Source organism: Thalassophryne amazonica, chromosome 2 (genome assembly GCF_902500255.1).
Source record: "Thalassophryne amazonica chromosome 2, fThaAma1.1, whole genome shotgun sequence".
Taxonomy (NCBI): Eukaryota; Metazoa; Chordata; class Actinopteri; order Batrachoidiformes; family Batrachoididae; genus Thalassophryne; species Thalassophryne amazonica.
Window position 1 is genome coordinate 18145572 of NC_047104.1, and position 17478 is coordinate 18163049.

The 17478-nt window shown below is 38.7% G+C and overlaps 1 protein-coding gene across 2 annotated transcripts in view; it reads left to right on the top strand.

Annotated features, from left to right (window-relative positions):
• mtfmt (mitochondrial methionyl-tRNA formyltransferase) overlaps positions 1 to 10527 on the top strand; it is a 59805-nt gene extending 49278 nt beyond the window's left edge. For both annotated transcript variants that reach the window (XM_034183972.1, XM_034183979.1), the window contains one exon: positions 10287 to 10527. In XM_034183972.1, the coding sequence (XP_034039863.1) occupies positions 10287 to 10472 (186 nt within the window). In that variant the 3' untranslated portion in view covers positions 10473 to 10527. The remainder of the gene's footprint in view (positions 1 to 10286) is intronic.
• The last annotated feature ends 6951 nt before the right edge of the window (positions 10528 to 17478 follow it).

Genomic DNA, 17478 nt, shown 5'->3' on the forward strand with positions numbered 1-17478 from the left:
CAATATTATGGCTCTTGTTCACATATTGTGAACCTGGTTTAAAAACTATGCTTTGAAATTGCTTTTGTGCATAAGTGGCATCAAACTCGTGAGTGAATGAGCAATGTTTGTGTAATCCATCAATACAGAACATGCAGATTGCAAAAAATGTGGTGTGATAGAGGAAATCTGAGCACAGATTTGGATTCAGCACCCCAAAATGACCCTAAATCAGTTCTCAAAGTCCATGCAAGAATTATTGTTTGGTTTTTTTTTTGTTTGTTTGTTTGTTTACCAGTGTAATAATAATGATAATGACGATAATAATAATATATTTAACATTTAAGATATGTGATTTAAGATAATAATAATAAAAATAATAGTAATAATGTTTTCTGGAGAGATGTGTGACTTAATAATAATATTCTGAAGATATATGTGATTTAAGATAATAATAATAAAGCTTTTCTGAAGATATGTGTGATTTAAGATCATGATGATCATAATAATCTTTTCTGAAGATATGTGCGAAATAATGATTGAGATTAATAATAACTAGAGCTCGTAGAGCACAAACCTCTGCCAATACTAGTTGACAATTACACAAAATTTTACCTTGGAAAAAATTTAAGGTCAAAGTCCTGTTGGAAGTGGCTTTTTATAAACTAAATTAGATGTGATCAGTTATTGCTTCTTGGCACTTGGTTTCAAACCCACAGTCCGGATCAGATCCGGATCAAACTTTGTCTGGCGATAGTGAGTGCCAGTGTGCACTTCAGTTTCAAATATGAGAGTGATTGGAGCATGTTTGGTTGAGATATAATGTAAAATATACATTAAATGGGGTTTTCATTGTTAAATTTAAATGACCACAAAATCTGTAATCTGGATCAAAGGATACCATCCTACATAACGCTCTCAAATATGAAAGAACTTCTATATTTTTTGAACAGCGTTATGAATTTTTGAAAATTTGTTCAATGTTAAAGAATAGGGATTTTTCTCAATTTTCCAAGATTTTTCCTGACTTTCACCTAAGACCTTGAATATTGAGTCAGTTCTTGGCTATCAGGATATGAATCCTCTGTAAAAATAAATAAATAGAATTCATAACGATATATGAACAATGGTGGGTTACAGGTTGTTCACAATCAGGCAGACAAACAAACGGGTGAAGAAAAAAAAAGACCTCCGCCCAACTTCGTTAGCAAAGGTAATAATATATTCTGAAGATATGTCACTTAAAATAATAATAAATCTTTTCTGAAGATATGTGTGATATTAAAATAATTGTAATGGTAAATGTTTTCTGAAGGTATGTGATTTTAAATGATGATGATAATGTTTTCTGAAGATATGTGTGATTTGAGATAACAATAATAATAGTATTTTTTTCTGAAGATTTGTGTACTTTTATACCCCTATTCCACAGAGTGCCGTTCCTTCCCATTTCATCCCGAATAGCAAATTGGGGTGTGTTTTGAAGCATCACAGTAACTTCTTGATCCATCTTTTGTCAATTTTGAACAAACTTCAAAAACAGCCATCATCTGCACCAGTTTTGAAATGGGGGTGAAATTTTTTTTTTTTTTTGTAATTTATTTTTTATTAGCATTTTGTGTCAAATATATACATAACATACTGTAACCACTGTGTGTTCATCATCCTCATTCTATCAACATCAATGTACATTCATTTTAAAAGCACACATACCTCGACACAAAATGCTGTAATGCAATATTAGAGAAAAAACAACAACAAACAACCCAAACAGAACCGAAACAGTTAGGGAGTAGATTGCTGTTATAACTTTACTAATTATCTGAGAAAACAAAATCAGGCCTATGAGATGTTACATAGTGGATCCATTTTCTCCAGTATGAGGTAAACTGTTCCAATTTGTAGTTGATACACGCTGTTATCTTTTCCATTTTGTAAATGTCCATTGTAATGTTCATCCATTCAGTTAAAGTCGGCCTTTCCTGTAATAACCATTTCCTGGTTAATGCCTTTTTAGCTGCGACCAACAAAATATTTAATAAATATTTGTCTTTTTTTTAACAATTTCTGAGGTAAATTTCCAAAATATATAATCTTCATCTCGAGAGGCATTACATCTTTAAAAATGTCTTGTAGAGCCATGTGTATTTCTCTCCAGAAGTCCTTGATAACCTGGCAGTCCCAAAAGATGTGGTGGTGGTTTGCATGTTGATTACCGCAGTTTCTCCAACATATAGGGGGAGTTCCATCATAGTGAGATTTCTGAACGGGTGTAATAAAATATCTTATCAGATTTTTCCAGCTGAATTCCCTCCAAATCTGTGAACTAGTACATTTCCAATTATATCTCCACATTGTTGTCCATTCCTCCTCAGATATACTTATTCCTCCTTCTTGCTCCCATTTTTCTTTAATGTATGTAGTTGACTATGTTTTAAGATTGGATAAGCCTTTGTATGCACATGATATAATTCTACCATTGATATCAGAGTTATATGCTTTCCTAAACATTTCTATAAAACTCACTTTTGTTTCTGAGACATTTTTCATTTTCATATTAATATAGTGTCGTATCTGCAGATAGCGGTAGAAATCCTGTTTTTCTAAAAGGTATCTTTCTTTAATTGTATCAAAACTAAGCACTGTTCCCCCTTTCAGTAATTTACATAAAGCAGTCAAACCCTTAAATGTCCAGTCCTTAAACCTGGTATCCAATCTATTTGGCATGAAGTCTGAGTCATATGCACACCATTTAAGAACCATTATATCCCCTTCAAACATATGTTCTTTTATGATAGCTTTCCACATTTTAAGAGTACATTTCACCCATGGATTGTCAATACTTTTTATGTAATTTTGCAGATTGTCAGCTATAATTGCCTGTATGGGAATGGAACATATTTTCTCTTCTATACTTTTCCATTGAGGATTATATATAGGATTGCACCAGCATATAATTGTTCTTATCTGTGTTGCAAGAAAATAATCTCTGAAAGAAGGTAGTGCCCATCCTCCCCTCTCCTTGGTCAGCTGTAGAGCTTTGAGACGTACCCTAGGTCTCTTGCTTCGTCATATATATCTTGATAACATTTTATCCCATTCATTAAAATGGCATTGATTAATTTCTATTGGTAGGGTGTGGAATATATATATAAAAATTGAGGTAAAATATTCATTTTAATATATTCAGTTCTTGAAGAAAGATTGAGAAAAGGAGTTAGACTCCACCTGGTTATATTTTCCTTAATTTTTTTTGTATGAAGGAACATAATTGCATTCAAATAATTTTGATAAATCTTGTGGGATGTTTATGCCTAAATATCTGATGGATTTGGTTTGCCATATCAATGGGTATTCATTCTTGATTACATCTGGTGGGTTATGATTATATGCAAGCAATTGAGTCTTACCCATATTAACTTTGTATCCTGATTATTTGTCATATTGCTCAAATGATTTCATCAATTCAGGTAAAGCATATGTTGGTTGTCCTAAATACACTAAAATATCATCCGCATAGCAGGCTAATTTATACTCTGTACCTTTTACAAAGATTCCCTTAATTTTATTGTTTTGTCTAATGTGCTGAGCCAACGGTTCTAAATATAATGCACAAAGTAGAGGTGACCATGCACAGCCCTGTCTGGAGCCTCTTTCCAGAGTAAAGCTCTTTGATAAGGATCCATTTATTTTGATTCTAGCAGTAGGATTGTTGTATAATGCCTGTATAGTTTTAACAATTGTATCATGGAAGCCAAATCTATACAACACCCTATATAAAAAATCCCAATTAACCGAGTCAAATGCTTTTTCCGCATTGACACTTATCACTATTGTCTTAGTCTTATTTTTTTGTATATGATCTATGATGTGTAATGTCTTTCGTATATTATCTTGTGTTTGGCGTTGTTGTATAAAACCTGTCTGGTCATTATGTATTAATGTAGGTAGGAACTTCTCTATTCATCTGGCCATAATCGAGGTGAATAATCGGTAGTCTATATTAAGAACAGATATTGGTCGATAGGATCCACACTCCATTTTATCTTTGCCTTCTTTTGGTATAGCCGATATCGCCTCGCCTCCGTCCAACTGGGCGGTGTTTGTGCCTTTTTTAAAACCCAATTCAATGTGGGAAGTATAATAGGTGTTAATTCATCTCTAAATTTCTTATACCACTCGCTGTATAGCCATCTGATCCTGGTGATTTATTTAATTTGAGTCTAGTAATTCATTCATTCATTAATTTATTAATTCCCCTTCTGTTATATCAGCAATCATTATTTCATTTTGTTCCTCATTTAATGTGGGCAGCTCTAAAGAATTTAGATAAGCGTCAATTTGATCTAAATTATCTCCTGGTACCTTAGAATATAAAGTTTTATAAAATACTTCAAATGATTTCTGAATATCACTTAATTTATTTTTTTTATTTTGCTTGTTCTTGGATCCCTAATTCTATAAATTGTATTTTCTGCCATTTTTTTCTTCATTTTCCAGGCTATTATCTTCATAGATTTAGATCCACTTTCATAATGTCTGTTTTAAAAACATTAGTTTCTTTTTAATTTTTTGTGTGGCTAGATTATTAATTTCATTCCTAATTTTTTTAAGATCCTCTCATAAATTTTGCTCCAAATTTAATTTGTTTTTTTTCTCCAGTTCCATTAATTTATTTTGCAATTCTTCATTTTTTTTTTTGATTCATTATTTTCTTCTTATATGATGAGAATGCAATAATTTTCCCTCTTAATACAGCCTTTAGGGCGTCCCACAGGATGGGGGGTGAGACCTCACCATTATCATTGTATTCTAAATATAGGCTGATTTCCTTTTTGATTTTTTCCTTAAATTGAGAACCGTTTAATAAACTTGAATTTAGTTTCCATGTAGTATTCTTTACCTGCAGGCTAAAATCAACATTTAAGTAAATAGGTGCATGGTCACTTAGATCTATTGTCCAAATTCCACAATCTTTTATCTTTATCTTTTCCAAATGTTAGAAAATAATCGATTCTTGTATATGAGGCGTGTGGGGCAGAATAGTGTGTATAGTCTCTTCTAATGGGGAAGAAGTTTCTCCATATATCTATTAGTCCAACGTCCTCGAATAGTGCCTTTATTTTTTTATGAAGGGACTTTCCTACAAGGTGTTTTTTTTATTGGAACTATCTAACTGGGGTTGTAAGTGTATATTTAAATCTCCCCCACAGATCCTTCTTCATGTTTGACAGAATTTTACTACATTTGATTGGATTCAACAGCCCATTGACATTATATGAGATGAATTTCACTGTGCCAGTAGTCATATAAATCAATCTGCCAATGTAACATTGATATTATCAAAACAAAAACCAGTAAGTCTACTCCCTGAACATTCTTGAACAAAAAAAACACACATGAAAATAAAATAAAATAAGTGTGGCTCCAAGGTTGGGGTCTCTTGGAAATGACCCTGAACTAAGCTAAAGAGAACCTTTAGCTGTGGGGGAAATCCTCTGCTACCTGTAGGGTGAGGGCCCCCAAAGCAGTCTCTGTCCATCATCTGGAAATGGAACATTATATTCCTCCCTTGTGTATATATTCTCATTTGGATGAGGGAGAAGGATAGATGTACCAATAATACAGTTCACACTGATCCATGCATTTTAGCAAGTTTAACTTAATACAGTCTAAATCTGATTCTGTCCAGCTCTCCCACTTATTCAGAACTTGTAATTTTCCACCCTTTTAAATCAGAGTTTGATTTTTCTCCTATGAGGGTGGGACTTATCTCCTGAAGGCACGCAGTTTCTCTCTGATATTTTTCTCTCGCTCCTCCCCCGTCTCCCTCTGTCCGTGACCTCCCATCGTGTCCCACGCAGTGCGGGACAGCTGCTCGGCCAGGCTCTCTCTCGGTGTGACCACAGAGATGGGCAGTCCTCTGTCCTTCATGTCTTTGGTCGCTTCCACCACTGTCTGGTACAGTCTCGTCTCGTCCTCGTAGAATACTCGTAGTTTAGCAGGAAACGGGGTATGGAAGTGGATATTTTTCTGCTTTAATACTCGCTTTGCCTCGGAGTAATCTTTACGCTTCTGCAGAACTGCTGGGGCGTAATCCTGATCAAAATATATCTGTCTCCCGTTCAAAAACACCTTCTTTTTGCCCCATGCCCTCCGCAGAATGTCCTCTTTAGTTGTGTAGCGGAGAAACTTGATTATTATTGACCGCGGTTTGTCCGTATCTCCAGAGGGTCTCGGGGCAAGCGCCCGGTGGGCTCTCTCAATGCCAAGCTCCGTGGTGGCGGGGACCTCCAGGGTCTCTCATAATATTTTCTCAACATACTCCACTATCGACGGCCCCTCTGCTCCCTCGGGTACATTATACAGCCGTATATTCTCCTGTCGGGATCTTCCTTCGTGTTCGAGGAATTTATCTTCTTGCTGATTCATCACCTTTATCACCTTGTTTAGAATTTGCCCAATATTTTGAACACGGTCTTCCACATTTTCAGTTTGCATCTCCACCTCCGCTATTTTAGCACTGACGTTGGTGAGTTCAGATTTGATTTCGTCCAGTTGCTGTCTCACATCTTTACGAAAGTTCTGTATCTCTTCCAAAACTTTTGCTAAGCTAGCCACGTGAGTCGGCGTGAGCTTCTTCATTGCGTACCTGTGCAGGGGAGCTGCGCGCTGTATTTTGTCCATTGTCAGACTCTGCAGCTGAGTTTTTCTTTTGTCCATCCTTTTTCCCCCATCTTCGCCTCGTCAACACTTTCTAGTATTTGTCGAAAATGTCATATTTGGCTATGATATGAGGCGAGATTAGTAATTTGTTGTGGAGAGGTTACTTTAGGCTGCCATTCGGTGTGGTGACGTCACCGAAACCAGGGTGAAATTTTTGAGCTGTCCAAAAATTTCATCCTGATTTGCCAAATCTGGATCGTTACGCGGTCACTTACAGGTGTTCATAGTCTTAACAGCTTCAGTCTTGTTCAAACATATTTAAACAGAGTAGCCCTAATGAGTACAGATTTATACTTGTTTGTGTTCCATCGGGATAAAAATTTGAAGCAAAAGCAGCATTTGTTGCGGTTCTGGATGACAATGCAGTCAGGAGTAGCTTTACTTTCGTTTTCTATTTGGTTGCTAGATATGCGTTAAACCATGAACCAACCAGTTGCCAGGTCTGCATTTTATGAGACCGCCTGATAGGAGGCATGTCACACTTTTTCTGGATTGTTGTTGATCATAATAGAAATGTGCCCTGTGAAATAGGGGTATATTATTATAATAGTTATAATAATAACAAATGTTTTCTTAAGATGTGTGAATTATGATGATGATGATAACAGCAATGTTTTCTGAAAATATGTGTGATTTAAGATAATCTATCTATAAAGCAAGAAGCGTCTGGGTATGTGGCTCGCATGTCTCTCTTATTTGTCAGATTGGCCTCAGCTTTTGGATATGGCTTGCACATTGGCACGATGATGTGCATCCTTTATTATGAAAATTTTGGGAATTAATTTTCAAAACCTTTATTTTGAAACCTTGATTTTGATTAACACTGTAACATTTGTACTTCCAAGATGGTGTGGCTCTCTGATAAATACTGATAGCAAAGTTAAACATCAGATAGTTTATGTTGCTCCCACCATTTTACGATAAAAGGTGCAAATACTTTTACTGTGAAACACATTCTGTCAGTATTCCTTGCGTCTGAGTTTAACTTGACAACACTGAGGAGACGTTAGCTAAAATCTGTTTTTTGCTAACGCAAATTTCCCACTATTTGTATGTTGCAGTAAGTACATAAGCTGAATGTGGAGAGCTGACATTTGCTGTTTGGTATGCTTATGCGTATGCTTATGCATTTTGGCTCAAGGATGAATGCCGCCAAGATGGAGCGTTGATAAGACTAAAATTTTTGGAGAAACTACTGATATTGCTAACAACACTGAACAATGGACTTGCTAATTAAATACTGGTCTTACACGCCATTCCATCAGGGGGCAGTAAATCATCTTCATATTAAAAGCGTGTGTGTGATTTTATTTAGTAAGTTCAGTGTTAATACATAATATAATTGTAAATACATTAAAAATATATGGATGACAAGAAAGTGAAAACACTTATTTTTGTTGTGATCCATTTAAAAATCAAATGACAAAATAGAATAATAAAATAATACTGATGATGATAATAATAGTGATAATGATGATGATGATAATAGCGTGTATATGATAAGAACCTACACAATTTATAAATATATTAAGACAGTAAATTAACATTTAAAAATATGTAATTAACAGGAAATAAAAGTGTTGAGTTCTTCGAAAAATTGTTGAGGTCTAAGGTTCTAAACACATTCTGGACTCACATGCCATTCCAACTCATTATAGAAACTTTGCATAATTTATTACCGCCCTTGAAAAATGTCAGCTACAGTTGTATGCAAAAGCTTGGGCACCCCTGATGATTTACATAATTTTCCTTTGTAAATCATTGGTTGTTTGGATCAGCAATTTCAGTTAAATATATCATATACCAGACAAACACAGTGATATTTGAGAAGTGAAAAGTTTCTACGATTTACAGAAAGTGTGCAATAATTATTTAAACAGAATTGGGCAGGTGCATAAATTTGGGCACCCTTGTCATTTTATTGATTTGAATACATTTAGAACTAATTATTGGAACACAAAATTGTTTTGGTAAGCTCATTGACCCTTGACCTCCTTACGGAGGTGAATCCAATCATGAGAAAGGGTATTTAAGGTGGCCATTTGCAAATGTTTTCCCTCTTTGCATCTCTTCTAATGAGTGGCAACATGGGAGCCTCTAAATAACTCTCAAATGAGCTGAAAACAAAGACTGTTCAACATCATGGTTTAGGGGGAAAGATACAAAAAGCTATGAGATTTCAGCTGTCAGTTTCCACTGTGAGGAACATAGTGAGGAAATGGAAGACCACAGGCACAGTACTAGTAAAGGCCCGAAGTGGCAGGCCAATAAAAATCTCAGATAAGCTGAAGCGAAGGATGGTGAGAACAGTCATAGTCAACCCACAGACCTGTTCCAAAGACCTACAACATGATCTTGCTGCAGATAGTGTCTCTGTGCATCGTTCAACTATACAGTGCACTTTGCACAAAGAGATGCTGTAATGCAGAGGAAGCCTTTTCTATGTACATGACACAAACAGTTGCTTGAGGTATGCTAAAGCACATTTGGACAAGCCAGCTTCATTTTGGAATTAAGTGCTGTGGACTGATGAAATTAAAATTGAGTTATTTGGACATAACAAGGGGTGGTATGCATGGCTGAAAAAGAACACAGCATTTCAAGAAAAACACTACTACCTACAGTAAAATTTTGAGGTGGTTCCATCATGCTGTGGGGCTGTGTGGCCAGTACAGGTACTGGGAATCTTGTTAAAATTGAGGGTCACATGGATTCCAGTCAATATCAGTAGATTCTTGAGAACAATGTTCAAGAATCAGTGACAAAGTTGAAGTTGCGCCAGGGCTGGATCTTTCAACAAGACGACCCTAAACACTGCTCAAAATCTACTAAGACATTCATGCAGAGGAACAAGTACAATGTTCTGGAATGGCCATCTCAGTCCCCAAACCTGAATATTATTGAAAATCTGTGGTGTGATTTTAAGCGGGCTGTCCATGCTTGGAAACCAACATACCTGAGATGTTTTTTAAAGAAGAATGGTCCAAAATACCTTTAACCAGAATCCAGACTCTCATTGGAAGCTATAGGAAGCATTTAGAGGCTGTTATTTCTGCAAAAGGAGGATCTACTAACTAAATATTGATGTATTTTTTCTGTTGGGGTGCCCAAATTTATGCACTTGCCTAATTTTGTTTCAAGAATTATTGCACACTTTCTGTAAATCCTACAAACTTCATTTCACTTCTCAAATATCAGTGTGTTCATCTGCTATATGATATATTTAACTGAAATTGCTGATCCAAACAACCAATAATTTATAAAGGGAAATCTTCAGGGGTGCCCAAACTTTTACAAACTTTTAATTATAAACATTAAATGAAGGTGCAAGCCTTTCAGTGCAAATATAAACCTGATTAAACCATGTGCAGACTTAAAAGGTCTGGGGGAAAAAGAAATGTAAAATTTAACAGAATGAAAGTCATAATAATAAAAATGTTTTCTAAAGATATGTGTGAATTAAAGTAATAATAAATCTTTTCTGAAGGTATGTGTGATTTTAGATACTATAATAAGCATAATTTTCTTTCATATTTTCCCTTCTGTATGTGTGTTTGCGCTTTGGGTGCTGTGTGTTCCAGGATGGCTGGGTGGGATTCAGGACGGTGATCCTGAAGAAACGTCTGACAGCTGCTGACTTCCACAACGGCTATCTGCACTGGACACTGAAGAAGCCCAATCCAACAGCAGAGGATCTCTTTGTCAGCAAGCAAAGCCAAGAAGGAAAATCTGCATACTTGAAGGACGACAATGGGATGAAGACATGAAACACAGACTCATTGCATGTACAGTTTTTTTATTATTAAATTATTTTTTCTCAAAACAGATCTTTGTAATTTTCTAAGCGTATGCTAAAACAGTACTTTTCTTATATCTTACTAAGCCAGAAAAAAAACCCCTCTGAATATACATCTGTATGTCCGTGTGGATATCCGGAAATCTGGTACTCAGGACAGACTGGTTTGAGAAGCTGTCTTGCTCACGTGGACATGATACAAGTCTGAAGCAAGAATCCCCAAATTGTCCCAGATTCAGTGATGTCAATCAGAGCCAGCCCAGACCTGGATCATGTTTCCTCTGTTACCAGGAGAGTGAGACAGGTTAGTTAGAAACAGAGCAATATAATAGACAGACAGACAGCGGGCCCAAAACACACCAATATCACAAACCACTGAAATCTGTCTGGACCCTCCCCTTATCTGTTCATGAAGAAATGCATCTGCCCCCAGGTCCTTTTTGGGCCTGTTCATTAATTAATGTATTCATTATGGACCCATTCATGATGCAGTTCATTGGCCCTGTGTCCTGAGCTGAACTCATCCTGACCAATATTGCATTATCCTATAAAACTGTGATTATTTCTGTTTTCTAGTCAACATGTATTAATCTTACTTTTCTATATTATTATCCTGATATTTTATCTTCAACCGCTTTTCCAGGTTCGGGTCGCGGGGGCAACAGCTCCAGCAGAGGACCCCAGACTTCCCTTTCCCGTGCCACATTGACCACCTCTGACTGGATATAATCTCTCCACCTAGTCCTGGGTCTTCCCTGGGGTCTCCTCCCAGATGGACGTGCCTGGAACACCTCCCTTGGGAGGCGGTCAGGAAGCATCCTTACCAGATGCCCGAACCACCTGAGCTGGCTCCTTTCAATGCGAAGGAGCGGCGACTGTACTCCGAGCTCCCCACGAATGAGCAAACTTCTCACATTATCTCTAAGGGAGACACCAGCCACCCTCCTGAGGAAGCCCATTTCAGCCACTTGTACCCGCACTCTAGTTCTTTTGGTCATGACCCAACACTTGTGACCATAGGTGAGAGTAGGAACGAAGATTGACCAGTAGATTGAGAGCTTCACCTTTTGGGTCAGCTCCCTTTTTTTCAGAACAGTATGGTTGCGCGAATGCAATACTGCCCCTGCTGCGCCGATTCTCCGGCCAATCTCATGCTCCATCATCCCCTCACTTGTGAACAAGACCCCAAGTTACTTGAACTTCACGTGGGGCAAGGCCGTATTCCCTACCCGGAGTAGGCAATCCATCGGTTTCCTGCTGAGAACCATGGCCTCAGATTTTGAGGTGCTGATCCTCATCCCAGCCGCTTCACACTTGGCTGCTAACTGATCCAGTGAGTGTTGGAGGTCACTGGTCGATGAAGCCAACAGGACCACATCATCTGCAAAAAGCAGTGATGAGACGCTGAGCCCACCAAACTAGAGACCCTCCTCCCCACAACTACGCCTCGATATCCTGTCCATGAATATCACAAACAGGATCGGTGGCAAGGCGCAGCCCTGGTGGAGGCCAGCCTCCACGGGAAACGAGTCCGACTTACTGCCGAGCACACGAACACAGCTCTCGCTTTGTGAGTACAGAGATTGGATGGCCCTGAGAAGGGACCCCCTCACTCCATACTCCCGCAGCACCTCCCACAGTATCTCCTGGGGTACCCGATCATACACCTTCTCCAAGTCCACAAAACACATGTAGACTGGGTGGGCATACTCCCAGGCACCCTCCAGGATCCTCGTGAGAGTAAAGAGCTGGTCGGTTGTTCCACGACCAGGATGGAACCCGCATTGTTCCTCTTTAATCCAAGGTTCGACTATCAGCCGAACCTTCCTTTCCAGCACCCTGGAGTAGACTTTACCAGGGAGGCTGAGTAGTGTGTTTGCCACTCCTTAGGCACTGTCCCAGACCTCAACGAAATGTTGAAGAGACGTCTCATCCAAGACAATCCCTCCACACCCAGAGCCTTCAGCATTTCTGACCGGATCTAATCAACCCCCCCGGGCCTTGCCACTGTGGAGTTGTTTGACTACCTTAGTGACTCCACCAGGGAAATTGATGAAAATCCTCCATCAGCTTCCAGCTCTGCCCCTACTGTAGCGGGTGCCCCGGTCTGATGCAGGAGTTCCTCAAAGTGTTCCTTCCAGCGCCGGATTACATCCTCAGTTGAGGTCAGCAGAGTGCCATCCTTACTGTAGACAGCTTGGATGGTTCCCCGTTTTCCACTCCTGAGGTGCCTCACCTCAGGAGCTTCCAGCTCTGCCCCTACTGTAGAGGGTGCCCCAGTCTGATGCAGGAGTTCCTCAAAGTGTTCCTTCCAGCGCCAGATTACATCCTCAGTTGAGGTCAACAGAGTGCCAGCCTTACTGTAGACAGCTTGGATGGTTTCCTGTTTTCCACTCCTGAGGTGGCTCACGATCCGCCAGAAGCACCTTGGTGCCTACCGAAAGTCCTTCTCCATGGTTGCTCCAAACTCCTCCCACACCCACTGCTTTGCCTCCCCATAGCAGAGGCTGCTGCACCTGCTTCTGGAGTCCTCTGAGATAACATATCCCGGAAGGGCTCCTTATTCAGTCAGACGGCTTCTCTGACCACCTGTGTCCACCACAGTGTTCGAGGGTTGCTGCCTCTTGAGGCACCTAAGACATTCAGGCCACAGCTCCCTGCTGCAGCTTCAGCAATGGGAGCTTTGAACATTGCCCATTCTGGTTCAATGCCCCCAACATCCACAGGGATCCTAGAGAAGCTCTGCCGGAGGTGTGAGTTGAAGATCCTGATATTTATTCATTATTATTCCGGGGGGTGACCCTACATTTAAATGTTTGAAGCAGAAATAATAAAATAGCTTGGGCTGTCGTGAGCCGTCAGTGTAGAACGTGTGTATAAAAACACTTCTACTGGAGTTGTCCTGAAATATAAGACCAGAACTTTTTGTCTGGACTCCGACAGAAACAGTGAAATGTCATACACTGTTACTTATGGCCTTATACTGCCACCTGCTGTTCGGGGGTGGTTACTGTGACCATGACTTTGCAGGAGCAGCCCGGTGTGTGTCCACTGTGATCTCAAGTCTCTTACACATATTTCAGCCAGTTCCCGCACTGACGTGTTGCACCTCGTATTTCTCACGCTGAGAAGTCTAGAAGAATGACAGCAGAATGTCCCGATCCAACAAATTAATGGATGAGGTACATGGAGCGGAGTTATCCAAAGTTCATCCCTGAGCTGTCCAGAGTTATCAGCCACCTACCAGCCAATCAAAAACGAGCTGTAGCTGTCATGTTAGTTTTGATTAATGATCTTGGATAATCTTGTTTCTGGGTGTTGTCCATGGTAATTTTGCAAACATCAGTGCCAGGCCAGAAATGTGTGGTTAATTTAGACTTATTAAGGTTCAAGGTTACTTTATTTGTACCAAAAGGTAAATTTGGTTTGGCAGTGAGTCACTACATTTATAACAATCTCACAAACACCGCTAAAAATACAGTAAATAAAAATAATAAAAATACAATACAATGAGCAGGGCAAGTACAGGCCAATAGCATGTCACCCAGAAGAAAGTCAAAATGTACCTGCCATCTCTGCAAAGTGGCAAATAAATTAATTAAATATATATTCAAAATCAACTGTTAAGAGCACTAATAGCAACAGGAATAAAAGTGCTCTTGTAGCGCTTAGTTCTGCTGGAAGGAGCTTTATACCTCTGTCCTGAAGGGAGCAGTTCAAACTGATAAGAAAAGAGGATGTGAGTTGTCCTTTAGAACTACCTCAGCCAATCTCTGGACCTGCCTCATGTACAGAGAGGCTGGATACAACTGAGACTCTCCTCCAATGATTTTGCTCGCCCATTTTACAGTCTGATTCAGACTGTTCTTGTTTTTAACTGACAAATTTCCAAACCATGACACCAGACAAAAAGATAAAACAGATTCAATATAACAACGATAAAACAGTTAACAATGATTTGTCAATGTGAAAGGATGCCAGTTTTCTAAGACAGAACAAGCGCTGGTGTCCTCTTTTACACACCACTTCACAATTAGACTCAAAGGTGAGTTTGTCATCAATGACAGTACCCAGATATTTATAGGTGCTAACAGTTTCTACAGCCTGACCTTAATCGGGGGAAAAAAGTGTTCACACACAAATTTGTGAAAAATATAAAATCATGCAACCTTTCAGTCAGAGACCTTCAGCTGCAATCAGGCAACAGGTGAGTGTGCACAAACAAAGATCTGGGGCCGTATCCACGAAGCAGCGTCAGGCTAAAAATATCTCCTAGTGATGTTATTCTAAGAAATCCTCGAATTCTTAGACATTTCTTAGAATGTTAGTTAAGAGCTCCTTGAGAGGGCTTTGGATTGCTTTGTAGAGAACTTTGCATGATTTGGCTGAATGAGAAACATCTATCAGCAGAACCTGAACAACTAGGCATCATGGGAACTAGTCTGACATGCAGCAAACTACAAAAACGTACAATATGTAAAGCAACATCAAATCAAGCAGCTGCCATAGAAACCTTATAAAATCTTTTACTGCTTATTTTATCATTTTGGCAAGATATGTTACTCTGTATGTGTTTTGTAATCATTGCATTTTTCACCTTTAGCTCTTAAGTTCACATGCAGCAGTCCAGTGGAGATACCATTCAGCATAAAAGGGTCAATGTCGAACACTAAAATCATTGAAACAACTTTCCTGGTCACAATTTGTGATTTTTTTTTTTTTTTTTTTTTGCCTCCAAATTTGGCAAGAAAACTACTTTGCTGGTTGCAATTTCTGCTTTTTGGCATGAATATAGTATATTTCTTTGCCCGCCAGTCCCTCTTCATGGTGGCTGTTCCTCACTCCTTTACTCTCTTGTTCACCTTTTGGCAAGATACCCATCACCCTCAGCAAGAGTTTTATTTTTTGTATTTTTGCTGGTAAATTATGAACAGGTAAAACTGAACTGATTTCTAAGAAGCAGAAATAAATGGGAGAATCAGGCTGAGGGGCCGCCGTTACCACATTTTGAGTGGCTCCGTGCCGAACAGATCTAATCTTACTTCAAGCCTCTGATGAAAGAGGAGATCTAATGCTACAACCCCAATTACAATGAAGCTGGGATGTTGTGTAAAATGTAAATTAGAACAGAATTCAATGATTTGCAAATCCTCTTCAACCTATTTTCAATTGAATTCACCACAAAGACAAGATATTTAATGTTCAAACTGATAAACTTTATTGTTTTTGTGCAAATATTTGCTCATTTTGAAATGGATGCCTGCAACACATTTAAAAAAAGCTGGAACAGTGGTATGTTTACTACTGTGTTACATCACCTTTCCTTCTAACAACACTCAATAAATGTTTGGGAACTGAGGACACTAATTGTTCAAGCTTTGTAGGTGGAATTCTTTCCCATTCTTGCTTGATGTACGACTTCAGTTGTTCAACAGTCCGGAGTCTCCGTTGTCGTATTTTGCATATCTGAGTTTAGGATGTTCACCTTTAGGCTCAAGGTTTGGCTTAAAAGTCACCAATGTTGTACCCATGTGTAAATAGCACCGTGAGTGAAAGAGTGGATGAAGGAATGAATGAATGGAGTGAGTGTGTCAACATACAGAAAGTCAGTTGTTAGATTTTGTATATTACAAATGTGTGTTGGCAAGTGTGGAAATGCAAGAAAATTTTAGCTGTGAGAAGGTGGATCAATGACTGAATGAAATGGTGAATGAGGTTAATTATATAAATCGTGGAATTTTGAATTATGTAAATTGTAGAAAGGCCCAACCAGGGACAGGAGTAGTGAATTAGCTCCAGCTATAAACTGTGCATCACATCAATTGCAAACACATGCTTGCTCTATGTCTGGTTGTGTTGTCCCTCTCAAATAAACAAATAAATGAAATGAAATTTTTTATTTTTTTCTGTAAGAAAACTGGAGTGGAAAATGACCAAATCTGAAAAATAAAACTCAAGATATGTAGTAGGTGCAGTGTAATTTTCTTTTTGTTAGAATTGGTCTTACAAAATGGGTATTGAAAAAAGTATTGGTAACAGGTTGCAGGAACTGCTGCAACCTGTTGCAATGTTAATGCTATTGTCCGTGTGCAGCCTGATCAGAGCATCTCAATGCAGTTCTGTGTTAATGATTTCTCGCAGTGCAGCGAGATTTACGAGATTTTGCAGGATTTGAAACCTCAACAGGGCAAATAAGTTTGTAACTGTCCACATATGGACCTACTTGTAGTCTGTGCTGGCTGACCTTCAGTTGAAATGTGTTGGATTTAGTAATAGCACACCAAATGAGGAGTTACATTGCCAAAAAAAATTTAGTAATCCTAGTTAATTTCACAAGGAAAGATGATTCATATTTACTAAGTATCTGAGAAAAAATAATTTAGATTTATTAAATATCTGGGGGAAAATAATTCACATTTACTGATAATCTAGGTGAAATTGACATATTTATTAATTATACCAAACATCGAGTGAGGCCGTGAAGTAGTTTTGGTGCAATCCTTTAAAGCCTATATAATGTGAAACTTGATCCAGAATCTGGATTCGTATCACCTCCAAAATTTAACGAAGTCTTCTGTGGCATAATATCCATCTGTAGTGAAAATTTCGGTAAAATCTGTGCAGTAGTTTTGATGTTCTCTGACGGTTCTCTGACGCAGGTCAGAGAACCAAACCAGCATCTGACAATGGCCCAGCGCTAAATAACCAGAAAATGGTTCCAAAAACAAAACATTTCCCTCCTGTGCAATAATTCATGTGCAACATAAATGTTCAGCTGTCTGGCGAGGTGAAGGACGGCGCGCTCTCCAACGCCCAAATGGATCAAAGCCCGGCACTTCTGGACTCAGATTCACCGCCGAACACCCCCCAGGTGGAAACAACAAACTGACTCTGTGAAGGACAGAAAAGGTGAGGTAAGTCAACAGAGCTACAACAAATATCCTTCAGAGGCACACACTATCAGCAACACATTCAGG